At 47.3% G+C, this 16702-nt stretch overlaps 1 protein-coding gene across 3 annotated transcripts in view; it reads left to right on the top strand.

Moving 5' to 3' along the window:
* CEP72 (centrosomal protein 72) overlaps nucleotides 1–16702 on the top strand; it is a 29371-nt gene that overhangs the window by 441 nt on the left and 12228 nt on the right. For 2 of the 3 annotated variants that reach the window (XM_034657113.1, XM_002926636.4), the window contains exons 2-7: nucleotides 1648–1775; nucleotides 2695–2887; nucleotides 5186–5294; nucleotides 12504–12682; nucleotides 14026–14208; nucleotides 14527–14828. In XM_034657113.1, coding sequence (XP_034513004.1) covers nucleotides 1648–1775; nucleotides 2695–2887; nucleotides 5186–5294; nucleotides 12504–12682; nucleotides 14026–14208; nucleotides 14527–14828 — 1094 coding nt within the window. The remainder of the gene's footprint in view (nucleotides 1–1647; nucleotides 1776–2694; nucleotides 2888–5185; nucleotides 5295–12503; nucleotides 12683–14025; nucleotides 14209–14526; nucleotides 14829–16702) is intronic. The other variant, XM_034657112.1, reaches the window with a different exon arrangement.

Genomic DNA, 16702 nt, shown 5'->3' with positions numbered 1-16702 from the left:
AGTGGGGGGGGGCCAGGGCGGGTCTAGCGGGTCAATGGGTTTTCCTTTATTTAAAAAAAAATTATTTAAAGATTTATTTAAGAGAGAGAGCTTTGGTGGGGGAGAGGCAGAGGGAGAGGGAGACAAGCAGACTTCCACTGAGCCGATGGGGGTGTGTGCCCTACTTGGGACTCCATCCCAGGACGCTGAGATCATGACCTGAGCAGAAATAGAGAGCCCTGCACTCACCTGGCTGAGCCTTCCAGATGACCCACATGGATTTCTTTTATCCCTAAATAAGGTGGTTTAGGTTGGCTTTTTAAAGATTCTTGACCCAGGAGCCTTCCTTCCTGGGAAAGCGCACCCTCCCCTCCTGTTGTACAATTCCTCTCTGTTCCTAGACTCTGCTCTTTCTGGGCTGCGGAATTTCGTGTGTATGTTCATGGAGTATATTGATCGGTTATTTCTGTTTGTCTTATTTTACTCTGGTTTTGGCATCAGGGTAAAGCTGAGTCCCCGAAATAAGTTGGGAAGTGTGCTTCCTCTTCTGTTTTCTAGAAGAGGTAGAATTGGTGCTGATTCTTCCTTGGTGAAATTTTCCACTGAAACTATATGGGCCTGGAAAGTTCTGTATTTGAAACTATTAAATTACAAATTTAGTTTATCTGTTATAAGACTATTCTTAATATCAATTTCTTCTTGGGTGAGTGAGTTATATTTATATTCTTTATATTCTTATATTCTTTTCATATAAGTTGTTGAATTTATGTGTATAGAGTTGTTTATATATAGTACTCCCTTATTAGCCTGTTCATGTCTTGGGGTCCATCCTGATATCCTTCTTCCATTCTCGGTATTGGTCATATCTTTTTTAGACTTGGTAGAGGTTTGTGAACCGTATTAATCTCTTCAGTGAGTCACCTTTCGGTTTGATGGAGTTTTCTCCATTGTGTTTGTAGATTCAAATTTTTTTGATTCTTCTCTTTATTATTTTCTTCTTTTGTGCTCAATTTGCATTTATTTTACTCTTTTGTAGTTTTTTTTGGGGGGAGGGGTGGAGAGAGAGAGGGAGAGAGAGACGGTGGGGGGGGTCGCAGAGAGAGAATCTTAAGCAGGCTACATACCCAGTGCAGAGCCTGACTTGGGGCTCAATCCCACCACCCTGAGATCATGACCTGAGCCAAAACCCAAGAGCCAACCGACTGAGCCACCCAGGCGCCCCTTAATGGCCGCTTATTGAGTGTGGCACGCAGAGGTATGTGGTACATAGAGAATGACTGTGCCCTCGTGTGTAACTGGCATGGACTAGTCAGATTAGCTAACCAGTGGGCTTCTGATTGTGATCCCTGAGTGGAAGCTATGCAAGCGATGGAGTTGAGCAGCCAGGAGTCAAAGTAAGAGCCCAGCAAGGAGGGTGTTGCTGGCGGGAGAGGGTTTGAGGGAAGGTGCAGAGGGGTGGGGGCAGGGCAAGGGCTCAGAGACATTTTGGAGGTAAACAAGCTGCAACCTTAAATGCAATTTTTCTTTAATATCACTATTCAAAATTTGAATGAATTGCATTATTTTTGTGACTTTTTCAGATTCTGAGGTTGCTGTAGTTCAGTTTTATTATAATAATTTATTCCCACTGAAAAGTAAGGTTAAAGTCTCATAATTTTCTATTCTTAGCTGAACTTCAGTCATTATCTATTCCTGGAACTTACCAAGAAAAGATTACTCACCTAGGAACTTCTTTGATGAATTTGACAGGTCTAAAATCTTTAGACCTCTCACGGAACTCCTTGGTGAGTCTAGAGGTAAGTTTTAAGTTTGTTTCTTAAAAGAAAATTTATTGCTATCAGTGGCAGTGGAAAGAACATTTATAGTAAAAAATGCAGTCTGTTTTATACCTATGTTTACATGTGGGCTATACACTTAACCGTGGCTACAAGTGTTGCGGTGGTGTTCTTGCGCATCTCGTTACGTCTTTAAACTACTTTGACAACCAAAGTCGTATCTCTGATAAAGACGGTTGTATCTTTACCCAAAAGACTAGTGTGTGTGCTGGTCACTGTCCATCCCTGTCCCAGCCGTGTTTTCCTTCATCCACATTCTGCACTTCCCATCTGTGTATAGTCTGACTCCTGGTGGCCTCAAAGCCTTGAGTGACAGAGCCATGAGTGCAGGGCTTCCTGCAGCGCTCCTGACGCGGCGGACAATGGGTCCTGGTAGGCAAGGAAGAAATCAGCCCGGTGATGGCAGCTGGGAAAGTTGTGTCAACATTGCTCATGACTCCATGGAGAAGAGGTTCCTGTCTCCCTTTAGAGAGAGAGCCCCTGACGCGGGGTTGGGGACCTGCTCAGGGTCACCCGTGAGTCTCAGTCCAGCCTCCACCCAGGGCCGTCCGACCCCTCAGCCTGCCCGGCTGTCCCTCGTCTGTGCAGAGGGAACAGTACCAGCTCCACTCCGCCGGGTTGTGTGCAGACTCAGTGAGGTGGTAAGAAGGCGGTAGATACAGGCCGTCCTCGGTGCCGTTAGGACATTTCGCACCTGCACGGCTGTTTCGTGTGTGTGAGACATGGAGCCTCCCGCCTGGAACACCTCTCTCTTGGGGCTCTTCCTGGCAGCGGCATGTGGCCATTGCAAGTGCGTTTGTGAAGCGGTCCTGGTTCGTGTCGATGGCCCGTCCCCGTGTTTGTGGAAGTGTGAACTGACTGCGTTCTGTCCCGTTGACAGGGCATTCAGTACCTGCCCGCGTTGCAGAGGCTCAATCTCTACTACAACAGCATCTCCTCGGTGGCCGAAGTGCTGCGGCTCCGCTCCTTGACGGAACTCACTGATGTGGACTTCCGGCTGAACCCTGTGGTGAAAAATGAGTCCGATTACCGCCTGTTTGTTGTGCACATGCTCCCGAAGCTCAGGCAGCTGGGTGAGCGCCACAGCCGTGCTCACAGCCGTGCTCACGGGAGCGCTGATAGGTGTTCTGTGCTCTCTACGCCTCTGGTGGAGTCCCTGGGCCTTGTGGGATGAGTCCTGTGGGAGCGCTGCCTGGGAGGAGGGCAGGGGGCTCTGGGCACAGACACCTGCCGAGGAAGGCCACGAGCACAGGTGTGGGCCAGGCTGCTCTGTCACTTTCTGGCCCTCCACTTTCTGGCTGATTGGCTTGGACATATTCTCTGAACGTCTGGTGCCGTTTCCTTGCGTGACCCCCTGGGCTTCATCTCAGGCTCAGCTAGGCAGTTGGATTCTACCTGGTTTCACATCCACCTGGAAGGATAGATATAAAAAGAGAAGTTCATGTGTCATACCCTCCGCCAGGTGATAGGGATGGGAGAGTGTGAGGTTCTGTTGGCAGGTATCGCAGCCCACTGGCTTAGTAACCCGTGTCCCTAAAAGAAACAGATCTTTGTGTCAGGCTTTCAGGCCAAGCTTCCAGGGTGCCCACCAGCCATGCCCAGTTGGGAGGGTCATGCTTAGGGAAGCCATAGCGGCACCTTCCCACCCACCTCCCTGGCTACCAGGAGTTGTTTTCATCATGAGCATTGTGGCTGGTGGCAGTGCCAACCTCACCTCGTGCTGTACTTCCAGTGAGAGAGCTGGAGTATGAGCCCAAGGGTGTGCTGAGCATGGAGAAGGAGGGGCCTGGAGCCTTGTACCCTCAGTCCTCCCTGTGAAGGGGGTAGTAAGTGCCAAGTAGTGGCGGTTTAGGCACATCTGCTTGAAGGGCAGTGTTGTTCTGTGTCCTCAGTGATCACACTGTGTCCTCAATCCCAAGGGCCAGTTCACTGCTTGGGGAGGCTGGGGGCATTCAGTGTCTCCATCTCCTGGGTGCTGACCTAATGAAACCGAAGTACAACCCAAATCACAGCAGCACTTGTCAGGGAAGACGGTCCCCTGTCCTTCCGTGTGGTAGATACTGCGCTGTGCGCGTACTGTAGCTACTGGCCTGGCAGCATCCCTGCTTTACATCTCTCGGCTGTGAGTACCTTGCTGCACGAGTATGTGCTGGCTTACCTCCCGGTCCCCCCTCTCCCCTCTCCGCTGGTGGACCGTAGGCTCTGGCAGCCTGGCTGCTCCGCTGGGCTGCACCTGCCTGGGCCTGGGGATAGGGGTGGGCTGTGGGTATCAGTGACCAACCCCCATTGGTACACTGATTAGTTTCAAGTCTACTTAGAATGTCAATATTTAATTTTAATTTTCAGATGTTTTGGAGGAGTAAGGGATGGTGTTCTTCCTTGACTGTTTAAGTTATCAACAGTTGAATTTGGCTCTTTTTCAGAAGCATTATAGTCCATATTATGGGAAAATCTTGCCATCTTCTGTCTTAAATCATTACTTTCCCTTTGTTATAGAGTTTTTAGATTCAGAATCTTATAGTGTTTGTGTGGAGAGGGACATAAGAAAGAGGAGCAGAGGGAGAGGGAGAAGCAGGCTCCCCACTGAGCAGAGAGCCCAACGTGGGGCTTGATCCCAGACCCCGGAGATCATGACCTGAGCCAAAGGTAGACGCTTAACCGACTGAGGCACCCAGGTGCCCCCAAAGCATTGGCTTTTGATGTTGGGAACCATCTTAACCCTCAGATATTCTGAGGGAAGACCCAGGAGTAAGAACTAAGTAGAGGCCTTCTGGGGTCCCGGGCGCACACATGGGAACAGTTGAAACTTCGGATGTGAGGATGCAAACGCTGGGCCCAAGCACATGGCCACGACATCCTCTCTTTAGCATGTTAAGGGTTCTTTTCCACAGAGACATCTCAGATGTGCTCAGTATGGTTCAAGAACCTCATGGGGCACCCAGAATGTGCGTTAAAGAAGGCAGTGCTGAGAAGGAAGTGCCCATGTGAGTCGCATGTGTATTTCTGCCCCGAAGGAGTATCTGAGGAGTAGCTTTCTGTGAGCCGGCCAGCCCTCTTGGAATCCGTACTCGGCATCTCTGGGACACCAAGTGTAGCCACCTCGGCCCAGCATTCCTTTCCTGGGTCTGCCCAGTGCTTATGGGGGACTCCTGTGGCAATGCCAGCCCCGGGGATGGAAGGTCCCTGAACAAGTGGTGGCAGTCCTGGTCGTGTGCAGTTGGATGCAGGGTGGGCGATGGGGGCACCTTCATTCCCGTGGGGGAGGTGGTGTGCTTCAGGGTGCTAGCAGGTGCCCCTGTGGGGCTTGGTCATCGGGGGCCTGTCACCTGCTTCATGATGACATTTGCTAATTTCTCGCATTTTCTCCCTAGATGACCGTCCCGTGAGAGACAGCGAGCGGAAAGCATCCCGGCTGCATTTTGCATCGGAGGAATCACTCACCTCAAAGCAGAGCTTCCCAGCTGCTTTCAGAGTTGGAAGGTATGAGCAGAAGTGGTATTTGAACATTGAGAGGAGCTGTTCAGACTTGCTTGTTGATGGAACATTTACCTAAAAGATAGAGACTTCTCTGTGTGCTGATTGTCACTTGGAGGGGAGCCCTGCAGAGGAGGAAAGGGAATGCTCGGATGCCAGCAGGAGCTTAAGGGGACGGTGGGGTGGAGTCTCTTTCCCCCTGTGGTCCATGTTTTCCATAATTATTTTTTAATATTAAAATGTTTATTAAAGTGACACATGTAAAATCAAATAGTGTGAGAGGCTTGTGATGAGAAATCATGGCTCCTTGTCCCCTCCTCAGCCCAGTCCTCAGAGGCAGCCACCCTCTCTTCTGTAGTGTTTCTGCTTGCAAGTTCTGTTTGAGTTACTTTCTCATCTCCAAACAATACAAACACATCACCCTTAATGGGTGTGAGCACTTGAAGCAGCAGCTGACTGCTGCCACAGGCCCTGCCTCCCTGACCCCAGCAGTACAGTCCGTGGAATATGATCCTTCCCGTGTTCTCTGCTCAGTGTCCTGTGGCCAGCGCTGGCTCTGCCGTATGTAGTTGGGCTGTGGGGGTGGGCACTTTTGCCGGCCTGTGCCCCACTTCCAAGCCACCTCCCAGCCCTTGTCAGCTGCACTGTTATGTGTAACTGTGAACTGTGAAGCTTGGTAGTATTTAAATGGGTTCTGAAACCCGTAAAGTGTCTTCATGGTTTGCAGGTTGATTTTAAAGGGCAGTGTTGACGTTGCTTGTAGTGTGCTAGGATTGTCTCCTTTTGTACACCATTTTGTTTTGTCTGAAGCTTTTAATGGTTTTCTTTTTGCATTTTATGCCTTAGCTCATCTTTAAATTCCTCTAATGTAGGGGTTGACAAATTCTTTTTTGAAAAGGGCTGCAGAGTGAATATTTTTGGTTCTGTGGACCGTATGATCTCTTTCTCAGCTTTTGAACCCTGCCTTTGTAGCATGAAAGCGCCATAGGTGATACTTAAACAAATGACTGTGTTCCAATAAAACTTCATTTACCAAAACAGGCCGTGGGCTAGATTTGACCTGTGGCCATTCTTTGCCAGTTTCTGTTCTGATGTCTCAGGATCAATTCCAAATCCTTAGAATCTCCTGTTCCCTCAGATCCTCTTTAGCTCCCCCTTCCCTTACTTCCCCTTTCAAACTAGGTTAATTACTGTGTAGGCAGCTGTTCCTAGTACCCTGTGCAATGGTCTGGATGTGTGTGGCCCCCCAAATTCATATGTTGAAACCCTAACCCCCTAGGTGATGGTGTTAGGAGGTGGGGCCTCTGGGAGGTGATTAAGTCATAAAGGTGGAGGCTCATGAATGGGCTTGGTGGCTGTAGAGTTTCCCCGCCCCTTCCTCCATGTGAGATTATGAGTCAGGTAGTATCAGACCTCTGACTTTGTTCTTCAATATTTTGTTGGCTGTCTGGGTCTTTTGCCTCTCTCTATAAATTATCAGTTTGTTGATATCCATAAAATACCTTGTTGGGATTTTGACTGGGATTGCAGTGACTATTACAGATTGAGTTGGGAAGAACTGACACCTTGTCAATATTGAGTCTTCATCTCTATGAGCATAGTGTATCTGTCCACTTACTTTGATTTCACTTATCAGAGGTTTGTAGTTTTCTTCAAATAGATCTTGTACATGTGTTGTTAGATTATACCTAATATGTCATTTTTTGGATGCTAGTGTAAATAGTACTGTCCTGTTTCATTTCACATGCCACTTGTTCATTATTGCTGTGTAGGAAGTGGTTGGCTTTTGTATTAACCTTGTGTATTAGTTTCCTAAGCTGATATAACAAAGTACCACAGACTGGGTGGCTTAAAATAACAGAAATGTGTTGTCTCACAATAAGGTTAGAAGGCTGCAATCAAGATGCTGGGGGGTTGATTCTTCGTGGAGTCTGTGGGGGAGAATCCATTCCATGACTCTTCTGGTGGCTTGCTGGAAATCTTTGGTGTTCCTTGGCTTGCAGATGTATCTCATCAGTGCTCTGTCTTCACATGGCTGTCTTCTTTTTCCCTGTGTCTTTTCACAGAATCTCTCCTTTTGCATGCTTGTTTCTGTATCGTAGTTTCCCCAAAAGATACCAGTCAGGTTGGATTAGGGGCTCAGTCTAATCTCATACTAACTTCATGACCTCTGTGAAGACCCCATTTCCAAATAAGATCACGTTCTGAGGTACAGGGTGTTGGGACTTCATATCTTTTGCGGGGGGGACACAATGTGACTCATAACTCCTTGTATTTTGCAGCCTTATTTTGCAGGAGGTTTTTTTTTTTTTTTTTCTTGTTTTTAGTTGATTCTTGGTTATTTTCTACATAGACAATCATGTATCTGTGACAAAGACAACTTTATTTCTTCCTTCTCAATCCATATACCATATACCATAGTTTCTCACCACTAAGTGGGAGGTTAGCTACAGGTTTTCGTAGATATTCTTTACCTCGTTGAGGAGTTCCCCTCTATTCCTAGTTTGCTGATCATTGTTATCATGAATGGATGTTGGATTTTGTCAAATGCTTTTGGTGTTCATTGATACGAGGATATGAGTTTTCTTCTTTAGTCTTTTGATGTGATGATTGCATTGATTGATTTTCACATGTTGAACCAGCCTTGCATACCTGGAATAAATCCCACTTGGTTGGGGTTTGTAATTCTTTTTGTACATTGTTGGATACAATTTGCTAGTATTTTTTTGAGGATATTTGCATCTGTGTTCATGAGAGCTATTGGTCTGTAGCTTTCTTGCATGTTAAAATAAGACTAGCCACATGGAATGAGTTAGGAAGTATTCTCTCTGCTTCTATCTTTCGGAAAAGATTATGGAAAATTGCTATAATTTTTTTCTTTAAATGTTTGATGAAATTCATCAGTGAACCATCTGGACCTGGCATTTTAGAGGGTTATTAATTATTAATTCAGTGTCTTTAATATATATAAGTCTATTCAGATTATCCATTTCTCCTAGTGTGAATTTTGGTAGAATGTGTGTTTCTAGGAACTGGTCTGTTTCATTAGATTATCAAAAATGTGGGCATAGTATTCGTATCCTTTTAATGCTCCTGGGATCTGTCATCACGATCCCTCTTTTTGTTCTGATATTAGTAATTTGTGTCTTTTTTTTTCCCTAATTAACCTGGCATAGAGGTTTTTCAATTTTCTTTTTAAAGAACTGGCTTTTGGTTTTGTCAATTTTTCTCTGTTCATTTCCTGTTTTCAGTTTCATTAATTGCTGTTCTAGTTTTTATTATTTCTTTTCTTCTGCTTACTTTGGATTTAATTTGCTCTTCTCTTTCTAATTCCTAAGGTGGAAGCGTGGATTATTGATTGTACATTTTACTATTTTCCTAATATATGCATTCATTGCTGTGAATTACATTCCAAATAGTGTTTTCACTGCATCCCACAAGCCTTGATAAGGTGTGTTTTCATTTTCATTTAATTCAAGATATTTTTAAATTTCTCTAGAGATATCTTCTTTGACTCATGCCATGTTGCTATCTAGGAATTTGCTCTTTAATCTCCAAGTATTTGGGATTTTCCAGTGTCTTTCTGGTATCACTAGGTTAGTTTCGCTGTGGTCTGAGAGCAGATACTCTATGAATTCTCCTCTTTTAAGTTTAAGATGTGTTTTATGGCTCACAGTGTGACTTACCTAGGTGAATGTTCCATGAAGCTGGAGTAGAATGTGTAATCATTTTTGGATGAAGTGGTCTATAGATGTCAGTACGTCCAGTTGATGGATGGTGCTGTTGAGTTCAACTGTGTCCTTACTGATTGTCTGCCACCTGGGTCTGCCCATTCCTGATACAGGGGTGCTGGACTCTCCAGTTTCCAGTGCATTCATCTGTTTCTCCTTATAGTTCTGTCAGTTTTTGCCTCATGTGTTTTGGTGCTCTGTTGTTAGGTGCATACAGGTTAAGAGTATTACTGTCTTCTTGGAGATTTGATTCCCCTATCTTTATGTAATGCCTCTCTTATTCCTGATAACTTTCCTTGCTTTGAAGTATCTCCGTCTGAAATTAATGTAGCTTTTCCTGCTTTCTTTTGAATAGTATCAGCATAATATATTTGTTTTTAACCCTTAACTTCTTTTTTTTAAAGATTTTATTTATTTATTTGAGAGAGAGAGAGCACCAGTGAGAGCACAAGCAGGGGGAGCAGGTGAGGGAGAGGAAGAAGCAGACTCCCCACTGAGCAGGGAGGCTGATGTGGGGCTTGATCTCAGGACCCCGAGATCATGACCTGAGCCAAAGGCAGCCGCTTAATCGACTGAGCCACCCAGGCGCCCCAGCCCTTTACTTTTTATCCATATAGTCTTTATATTTAAAATGGGTTTCTTGTAGACGACATGTAGTTGGATCTTGTTTTTTGATCCATGTTGACTCTCTTTTAATTGGAATGTTTAGACCATTGATGTTTAAAGTGGTTATTGATAGAGTTGGATTTATATCTATCATGTTCATTTCTGGTTTTTTTGTTCCTCTTCTTGTCTTCTGCTCTGTTTCTTCCTTTTGTGGTTCCAAGTGAGTGTGTTATACCATTCCATTTTCTCTCCTTTGTTAGCATATCAGTTATAATTATATTTTTACCTTTTTTAGTGGTTGCCCTAGAATATGAGGTAGACCTTTACGACTGATTCTAGTCCACTTTCAAATACCATTGCAATGCTTCATGGGTAGTGGCAATATCTCATAATAACAAAACATTCCTAATTCCACCCTCCTGTCCCTTGTATTACAGGTGCTGTCAGTTCATTGATGCATAAGTTATAATCATGCATGTAATACGTGGGTTCTCATCATCAAATACATTGTTGCTGTCATCTGTTAGATCAATTAAGAATAAGATAAAATAAAAATTTTTATGGGGCGCCTGGGTGGCACAGCGGTTGGGCGTCTGCCTTCGGCTCAGGGCGTGGTCCCGGCGTTGTGGGATCGAGCCCCACATCGGGCTCCTCTGATAAGCCTGCTTCTTCCTCTCCCACTCCCCCTACTTGTGTTCACTCTCTCGCTGGCTGTCTCTATCTCTGTCAAATAAATAAATAAAATCTTGAAAAAAAAAAAAAAATTTTTATTTTATTCCTTCTCCAATGTTCTTCCTTTCTATATAGATCTGAGTTTCTGACCTGTATCATTCTTCTCTCTAAAGAACTTCTTTTAACATTTCTTATAAGGCAGGTCTACTGGCAACACATTCTAATAATTTCTCTTTATCTGAGAAAGTCTTTATTTCTCCTTCACTTTTTTTTTTTTAAGATTTTACTTATTTATTTGACAGAGAGAATGAGAGCACAAGCAGGGGGAGCAGCAGGCTCCCCCCTGAGCAGAGAGCCCCATGTGGGGCTTGATTCCAGGACCCTGGGATCATGACCTGAGCAGAAGGCAGACGCTTAACCAACTGAGCCACCCAGGCGTCCCTCTCCACTTTTGAGGGATAATCTTGCAAGATAGCAAATTCTAGCGTGGTAGTTTTTTTCTCTCAGCAATTTAAATACTTTCTTCTTGTGTTGCTTGCATGGTTTCTGAGGAGGAGTCAGATGTAGTTCTTGTATTTGTTCCTCTGCACATGAAGTGTTTTTTCCCTTTGGCTTATTTCAGCATTTTTTTTCTTTGATTTTCTCCAGTGTGAATATGATATTCCTTGATGTCAATTTTCGGTGTTTATTTTGCTAGTGTTCTCTGAGCTTCCTGGATCTGTGATTTGGTGTCTGGCATTGAGGAAATTTTCAGACTTTAAATATGTTTTATGTTTCTTTTTCTCTTTCTGATGTTCTCATTAAGCATGTGTTACACCTTGTGGTTGTCCCTCAGTTCTGGGTATTCTACTATAGGTTTTTTCAGTCTTTTTCTCTCTTTGTTTTTCAGTTTTGGAGGATTGTATTGAGCTATCCTCAGGCTCAGAGATTCTTCTGTCGGCTGTGTCCAGACTACTCATGAGTCCATCAGAGACTTTCTTCATTTCTCGTACAGTGCATTTGATCCCTAGCATTTCTTTTGGAGTCTTTCTTAGAATTTCCATCTCTCTGCTTAGATTTCCCATGTGTTCTTGTACGTTGCTTGCTTTTTCTGTTAGATCTCTTGACATTATTACTTATAGTTGTTTTAATCCTAGTCTGATAATGCCAGCATTTCTGCCATATCTGAGTTCTAATGCTTGCTCTTCTTTTTCAAGATTGTTTGGCCATTTGGAGTTCCTTGAGATTCCAAATGCATTTTAGGATGTGTTTTTCTATTTCTGTGAAAGCTGTCATTGGGATTTTGATAGGTATTCACTGATTCTGTAAGAAGCTTTGGGGAGAACTGACATTTTACCAATGTTAAGTCTTCCAGTCCATGAAGATGGGATGTGTTTCTATTTATTTATGTCTTCTTTAATTTCTTCCAAGAATATTTTGTAGTTTATTTGTCCTTGCCAGTCTCAAACTCTGTCCCAGAGTTTAGAGCTCAGAGAGCCTACCTGGTATACAGCCTCAGGACGCAGAGGTGACTTGGGGACCCATGAGACAGAACGTGTCAGGTGTCAGGTTTCTGTGGGCAGACCTAGAAAGAGAACCCAAGTCCCCCTCCCTCCGCAGTGAGTTGGAAAATTCTCAGCAGTAGAAAATAGTGAATAGTGTTGATTGCTTAAAGTATGATCAGATACCATAGAACCAACACTCATAGTATGTGATTGAATATTATCTCGAAGAAATTTCTTAAGCTGCCTGTGTTGGAAATGAACCCCTTAGTGTGTGTTCACCTTCATATGGGGGGTTGCCATTGGTAGGGATGTCGTATCATAAAACACCTCCTATTCAGTCAGTATGGAGAGATTGTCCCTGAATGTACAGGTAGAAGTTTGGAGCACCATATCCTTCAACTTTCTTGACATGTGTCACATGGTGGATATGCTAGGAAGAGAGCATGCTAGGGGCTTTCTGGAACTTTCTTGAATGGAGCCTGCTGGGTTCTGTACCCTGTTCGGACGGCACGGCGACATCACATCAGCACCTGTCCTGGGACGTCCCGTGCTGACTTCTTTAGTAGAGGTGCCGGGAGCCGTTTTCTGCCATGCACCAGCTCCTCCTCCCTGGAGGCCTCGTGGCCGTGCTGGCAGGGCCCTCGTCTTCCTTCACAGGGTCTGTGTGCACTGGCGCGGGATGCTGGCTTGAGCGACAGCACTGAGTTTGCTTTTCCTTGCAGACCATGCCACTCTAGGGCCCTGTGCGCTGACCCCTCGGTCAAGAAGTGCTTGGTCATGGATGCAGATGACGAGGCGGTCCTGAACCTCATTGCTGAGTGCGAGTGGGACTTGAGCAACCCTCCTGGGAGCACAAGTTCCAGCCAGAGGGAGCGAGAGGCCGACCTCCGTAGTTCCCAAGGTAGGCTGCTACTCCACCACAGGGCCGCAGTGGGCCCAGCCTGGTAGTTCTGGCCTCCTGACACACAGCTGTGCTTTTCGGAAAACGCCTTTACCTGCAGAATCCTCGTGACGTCTCTGTGAACTTGTAAATACTAGTAGTTTGGATTATGGAATTGGGACAGACAATGTCAGCGTAATTGAGCATATAGTTCTGCGTGGTTGTTCAAACTGTGTCCTTCCTCAGAGCGACTGCAATTTTGCTTACAGGGGAGACCCAAAAGGTCAGAGCAGACAAGGAGGTAAAGTGTCCTGTGGCTGGTGACACTGGTGTCTGTCCTCGCCATGAGGGGGTGGTCACTTAGCTTAGGAGACACTGAGCGCTCAGCCTGCCAGGTTTGGAACTTTAGACGGACAAGGGTGTTGGAAGGTCTTTGCAGCGTGTGGATTTCTTCACAGGCTTTGCTCGGGGCCTCTGGTTTCCACCAAGACTTGTGTATGCACTACAACTCCGTTTCTTCTTCTGTATTGAGTTTCTGAGAAATCTTCCTGAAGACAACAGCAGGTTGAGGCATAAATTTGGGCTGAAATCCCAGGATTCACCTGCTGGCATGAGGACATCTGCCCTGTGGGTGTCCTCACCAGCTCGGTGCGGTCAGTCTTTTCAGGTCTGGCTCCTCTGAGAGCACATTAGTGGTTCCTCGTGGTTCTCATGCACCCTTCTCTGAGGACCAGTGATGAGACATTTGTGTTCAAGTCTGTTCCCCTCCTATTTTCTCTCCTTGGTATTGGGTCATAAGAGTTCTTTCTCTGTGGTTTTCTTCATACAAGCCCTTTCGCAGATGTAAGTGCCCCAGACTCTCCGTTCTCTGGCTGCCTTTTGTGTGCCTGACAGCGCTTCAAAGGGCAGAGGCTCTCGATGAAGTCCAGGTTGTCAGTTCTGTTCCTAATATGGTTTGTACTTCTGGGTGTCCTTTTTGTTTACAAGAAATCTTTGTCTGCCCCACGCTTGTGAAGAGACCGTCTTCGCATTCTGTAACTGTGGCGCGTCTGTTGATTCAGTTGACTTGAGTCTCTCTCTGGATTCCGGATGGTGTTTTGTCGCCTGTCGTGTCTCTGTGCCGGCACCGCACTGTCCTCGTTCCCCAGATGTGCAGTCAGTGCTGAAGCCAGGCGGGTTGGTCCTGTGCGTGGCTCTGTCTGCAGCGGCTGCTGGAGTCACTGCAGGGTTGGATGGGGCGAATCAACCCGCAGTCGCCTTTTCCTTATGTAACCGTGCCCTTGGTAGCTGTCATACACTAATCAGAAGGTGAAGGTGGAATTTCTGATGAAATAAAACTTTTAACATGTTTTTTAATAAAATAGAACCCAGACATATGTTGAGTCCTCAGTCAATACAGCACCAGTGTGGGGATTCCGTAAAGAAGGGCCATGAGAAGAGGAAAGGTGGCTCTCGAGGGTGTGGTCCAGAAAAGAGGCTTCAGAGCCAGTACTGCGGGGAGCTCCTGCCACAGTGTGGACAGCACGTGCACTTTACCCCCCACCCAGGTAAGCAGTCTCACTCTTGCCGTCCTGTACAACCTCTTACAGTCTCTTACAAGCCTGTGTAATTCCCCAATTCTAGGTTTTTACTCACTTCTCTTTGTTGTATGTGATTTTGTCAAGAACACAGTCATTGGTTGATTCATTTGTTAAGGTTATTAGCTCAGTTTTATCACTTTTGGGTGGATTTTCCGTGTGTGTGTGTGTGTGTGTGTGTGTACACACACACACGCGCACGCATGCACACCTTTTTAAATGACAGTACTGGTCACTGCGGCCAGAGAACTTGGTCTGCTGAGGGCTGTATTCCGCCCTCCCTTACAGATTCCACAGACATTGAGGACTCCGCCCTTTCTCAGAAGTCAAGTTTGTCAGCACAAAAGGTGTTAAATCCATTGCCTGCCTCTGAAAAGTACAGGAAGCGAAGAGTGCCTGGTGGGAGATTCCAGGCACCTGCAGACCAGGAGTGTCTGAGACACCTGGAGAGGCCCAACGGGTCCTCGAGCCCCGAGGAGACTCTGAGCAGGCAGAGTGGCTCGGAGGGCAGGAGCGAAAGGACCTTGTCTCGCTCAGAGGTATCGGAGCCTGAGGAGGAGGGGCCCCGCAGCAGGAGTGGCACCGGAGAGGTGAGTGGGAGAGCCGAGCAGGACTGGATGGGGAGGCAGGGGGCTGCTGAGCCCTGCCGTGCTCCCTCTCCCACCCCTGTGCTCACCGGTCCCCAGCTGGAGAAGCTTCTACACGGGTTTCTCCCCAGCACTTGCTACCTCTTGGTCTGTTGGAAGTGTGTTCCCGGGCTCCACGCCCCTTCCCGCCACGCTCGGCACTTTGAGGCGAGAGTGTAGGCACAGGCGAGGGGCAGTTGCGCTGTGCTTTCTCAGAGGTGGAATCCATCATCTTGGCCAGGGAACCATTAGGGGTCCTGTTGTGAGGGAGTCCTGCATATGCATCCTATGGTTTTCCAAAGGACTCGTCCTGGGTAGGGATTGAGAGTCCTCCCACCCTCTGAGTGAGCCTCAGCCACATGGGTGATGACTCTGTTGCCTTTGTCACTGGCTTTGTTGTAGAAGGAGGCACAGAGTGGTGGGAATTGGGGCAGATTTTGGACAGGCACAGGAGAGCAGACTGTGGCACGGGGGTCTGCCCCATCGCTGGTTTGGCAGACGTGAGGAGCTGGCCTCCTGTGTGGTTGGTTAGGGGAGTGATTTTGCTTCCTGTGGTTGGTCCTGAGTTACAAACGGAGAAAAATAAGGGCAACTCTCACTTAACTGAGCAAGTTCTGGCCGCTGGACCAGTTGTTACAGGGGTCACGTTTTGGCGCCCTGGCTGGTTGCTGTAGATTTGGCTGGCTTCTGGGCTTGGTTGCTGTGGGTTGTGGGTCAGAAGGCTGCTCTTATAGAAGGTCTGGTCATTGTTTGTATGGACAATCTCTCACTGTGTGGATTGAAGGAAAGAAGAAGAATGAGGATATGTTTGGGATAGGAACGTGCCTGGGCCTTTCCTGTGCCCCGGCCTGGCTTCACTCACCAAGGATGGACATCACCAGGTGCAGAGCCTTGCGCAGAGAACTCATACGCTTGCTCTGGGGCCGGGACTTTGCAGGAGGGGACGCTGCCTTGTCTTGGGGCTGCGGCATGGTGATCACCCTCTCACAGTGGGCACTGCCCTTTACCCCTCAGGTGGGCGACGGAAGAAGCTTGAGTGAGCACACTGAGGACTCTGGCTCTGTCGCCCGTGCCTGAGGACAGGTGTCCAGATACAGCTTCTGATGGAGGTGGTGGTGCCAGGCGCTCACTCAGATGCTGTCAGCCTTAGCTTGTTGGGGCGGGCAGCCAGGCCTTAGTGTTTTCATGCCGCCCACCCCCAGCATGACCTTGGTCAGAGCTGTGCTCGCTTGCCGGGCCTGCTCCTGGTCCAGGGCTTGGGGTAGGCGGTGGTGGCAGGAGGGGAGGAGCTGTCCCCACTGAAGTGTCTTTACCTGCCTTGCCTCATTTCAGGGTCTCTGGCTCTTCAGGTGTTCCTTAGTAGAAAAGCCCTGTGGAGGTTAGCTAGCTGCAGAGCACTAGGCGGGGCCCTCCCCAGCCTTCTGCTTGGAGCTCCTTCCTGGGGACCTGGACTAGCCTGCGTCCGGCTCTGGTGACCGGCCCGGAGACAGATGCGGGCTTCTCCGCCCTCCCTCATCAAGTCCCCAGACCCTTGGAAAGTGGGCAGGAGAGAAGAGGCCACCCCCTTTCTTTGATAATCTTTTGGAATTGGTAAAGTAACTTCTAAAAGGAAAAGAGAGAGCCTTTGATGTGCATGCTGACGTAGCACTGGTGTGGTGGGCCCTGGGTGGAGCCGTGATGGTCTCGCCTGGCAGCCCTTTAGCCCACATCATCCTGGCCTGAGCACCGTCTGGTCCAGTGTGTGACTTCATTACATTCAGGGCTTTCCGGGTGCCAGTGACCATTCAGGCCGAGATTGGCTCTGATGGGTCTCCAGCCTCCAGGAGTCCCGGTGGACT

The sequence above is a fragment of the Ailuropoda melanoleuca genome, chromosome 3, assembly GCF_002007445.2.
Source record: "Ailuropoda melanoleuca isolate Jingjing chromosome 3, ASM200744v2, whole genome shotgun sequence".
Taxonomy (NCBI): domain Eukaryota; kingdom Metazoa; phylum Chordata; class Mammalia; order Carnivora; family Ursidae; genus Ailuropoda; species Ailuropoda melanoleuca.
The sequence above is the reverse complement of the archived record's forward strand: the minus strand, read 5'-3'. Positions and strand labels throughout refer to the sequence as shown.